At 41.4% G+C, this 2,967-nt stretch overlaps 1 protein-coding gene across 1 annotated transcript; it reads left to right on the top strand.

The window, feature by feature from the left end:
- The first annotated feature begins 923 nt into the window (after positions 1-923).
- Positions 924-1,499, top strand: LOC145029808 (uncharacterized). Its single transcript, XM_078978266.1, has one exon. The coding sequence runs from the start codon at positions 924-926 to the stop codon at positions 1,497-1,499; it is 576 nt and encodes a 191-aa protein (XP_078834392.1).
- Positions 1,500-2,967: the final 1,468 nt, after the last annotated feature.

Raw genomic sequence — 2,967 nt, 5'->3', positions numbered from 1 at the left:
CTCGGAGGGTGGACCAGGTGGACTAAAGGCCCGACAAGGCGGACCAGTCCCACAGTAGACCCAATATTCATGGCTGTTCTGTGATTCGTTATGAGATAGCATGATATGTGTATGGTATATGTGGTTGGTATTTTGGGGGTATCTCACTAAGCTTTCGGGCTTACAGTTGTGGTTTAATGTTTTTCAGGTTCTTCAGGGGACCGTGGCAAGGCAAAGGCGTGATCGTACCGCTCCTCATGATTTTGTAGTAATGTGATTCTGGGAATACTCTAAATGATTTGTATTGAAAACCTTTTTGTAATAATTTAATGAAATCGGGTTGTTTTTGAAAAATTTAAATTGGTTGGATTTTTTGGTCGTTACACTAGCATACCAAACCGAAAGTCAAGTTTCGGTCCCCGCATCAGCGCTCAGAACTGAAAGTCAAGTTTCGATCCCCGCATCAGCGCTCAGAACCGAAAGTCTAGTTTCGGTCCTCACATCGGCCCATAGAACCGGAAGTCTAGTTTCGGTCCGAACACTAGTTTCGGTTCTTCCAATTCATAGTGCAAAATAAACTCTGTGAAGGACATCAAAGGAAAGGGAAAGCTAGTATCAGATTCTGAGTTCAAAGATAAGAAAGAGTCAGCTAACCCTAGGATTCAAAAGAAAATTCCTAAACCAACTAATAACACACCAACTAACGCACCAATCTTTAAATAAGATAAAACTAAAATCAAGGTGTATACCATTAAATGAAAAGATCAAACCACTTTAGTAAAAAGAACATTTTTGGTTGATATTTCTTCTATAATTCCTTTTTCTGTGAAAGACTCACCAGGACCCAAGAAACTTTGGGTTCCTAAATCAGTTTGAATTTGCAGGTGCTTTGTGACGAGCAATTCGATGATGAATGGTATATAGACAGTGGATGCTCACATCACATGACAGGAAGGAAGGAAGAACTGAGGGAGTTTCAGTCCCTAAAAGATGGTGGGTGTGTAAAGTATGGAAATAACTCCTATGGAACAATCAAAGGATACATCATGATAACCAATGGAGAATTCTCGATTCGAAAAGTGGCGTATGTGGAAGGATTGCAGCATAACCTCACCAGGGTGTCACAATTAGTTGTAGGAACAGGTCTGAAAGTATCATTTGATGATGAGGGTTCTGAAATCATTGAAAAGCACTCAAAAAAGGTTCTGTTAAAGTCTGAACGCAAGGGAGATATGTATCCTTTAAATCTCAACCCAATAAAAGGAAAACCAACAATATGTTTGCTATCAAAGGCAAACACAGATGAAAGCTGGTTGTGGCATCGACGTTTATCGCATCTAAATTTCAAAGACATTAATAAGTTGGTGCTTGGTGACCATGTTCGAGGCCTCCATCTTCTCAAGTTTGACAAGGAACATCTATGTGCAGCGTGTGAGATGGGCAAACAAAGCAGAAAGAGTCATCCTACGAGAATCAATACAAAGATTGTTGAAGCTCTTGAACTGTTGCACATTGACTAGTGTGGACCTTAGGGTGTCGAAAGCATCAGTGGTAGTAAGTACATACTTGTCATTGTAGATGATTTTTCACGTTTCACCTAGGTTTTCTTTCTTAAACAGAAATCAGAAGAAACTTCCAAGTTGAAGACATTTATTAAGCAAGTGGAAGTTCAACTGAAAAAGACGGTGAGAAATCCCAGGAGCGATAATGGGCTGGAATTCAACAATAAAGACTTTGAGGACTTTCATTACTGCATCTCGTTGTGGATTCCTCCGTCATCTCACCCAACTTCATCACTACTGCACAATTATTCTTAATGCTTTATGAGTTGGGTTATACAGATGTGCTAACCACCATTATAAAGGTCAAGAAGTCGTGTCTACTGTCTCAGTGGAACGGATTACTTACTCTTCTCATCAAGAGTTTGGCGGAACGGAGTGCTGGATCTGATGGCACTAGCAAGGTTTTTCTGACCATTCTCTATGGTATTTACAACGGTTTAAATCTTGATTATGGGTCCATTATCTGGTCTCAAGTTGTGCAGAGCCTCAATGCTTCTACTCGGCATTCAGAAATTTCTTGTGGAAGGTTCTGGACTCTTATCACAAGGAGGGCTATTGACACTTTGGATGTTCCGGTGATGAAAAATGCCCTAATCGTGTCCATTGCAACGTTTCATACCTAGAAGATCATTGTTTCTGATCCAACGAAGTTTCCACACTATGGCTCTATTCCGAAGTCTATGTATCTTTGTGTCACAACCGAAAGTAGAGTAATGGTGGATTATCGTAAACTTCATCCAAAGGAGCCGAGAGTCCTATCTCCGGAGCAATAGGCTGCCTTAGATGCAGTAGACAAGCCCGTCAACCGAGCAAAAAGAGTTACACTCAAGAAGGAGACAACATAGGGGGATCAATCTAAGCCTTCTAAGTCAAAGAAGCGAAAGTTTGAGAAAGGGGCTTCTTCTAAGCCAAAGAAAATTAAAAAGATGGCGAAGACATCTATAAATCCAACTCCTCCTAGCTCTGACAATCAAGACGGTGATGAAGAAGAGGAAACTCATCAAGATTCTCCAAGATGTAATACTCCACCAAGATCTCCCACTCCAACTGAAACTCCTCCTCACAAACTTCCAACCCCACCTCCATCACCAAAACCGAAAGTTCTAATTTCGGTTGTTACCACATCACAACCAACAACCTCTTTTCCACCACCACCACTAGTTTCTTCCATTTCTATTCCTACAACCAGCTTACCACCTCCTATAATTTCCCAATCCACCACCACTACTATTCTTGAACCGACAGTAAGGGTCAATGTTTCTGATATGGGGGCACCTACTGAAACCGAACCTCCTGTGATTACTAAACCTCTTTCACCTACACATTCAACCTATTCCGGTGCCACTCTCGGTGGTGCTAACGATGAGTATGACTCCACATACTTCAGTCCTTACAGGCTTCCCACTGATGAGGATGATGATGCTGA

This window comes from Lactuca saligna, chromosome 2 (genome assembly GCF_052625555.1).
Source record: "Lactuca saligna cultivar CGN05327 chromosome 2, ASM5262555v1, whole genome shotgun sequence".
Lineage (NCBI taxonomy): Eukaryota > Viridiplantae > Streptophyta > Magnoliopsida > Asterales > Asteraceae > Lactuca > Lactuca saligna.
The sequence above is the reverse complement of the archived record's forward strand: the minus strand, read 5'-3'. Positions and strand labels throughout refer to the sequence as shown.

Excerpts from the sequence above, each read along its gene's own strand:
- LOC145029808 (XM_078978266.1), top strand. The coding sequence starts at position 924 with ATGACAGGAAGGAAGGAAGAACTGAGGGAGTTTCAGTCCCTAAAAGAT.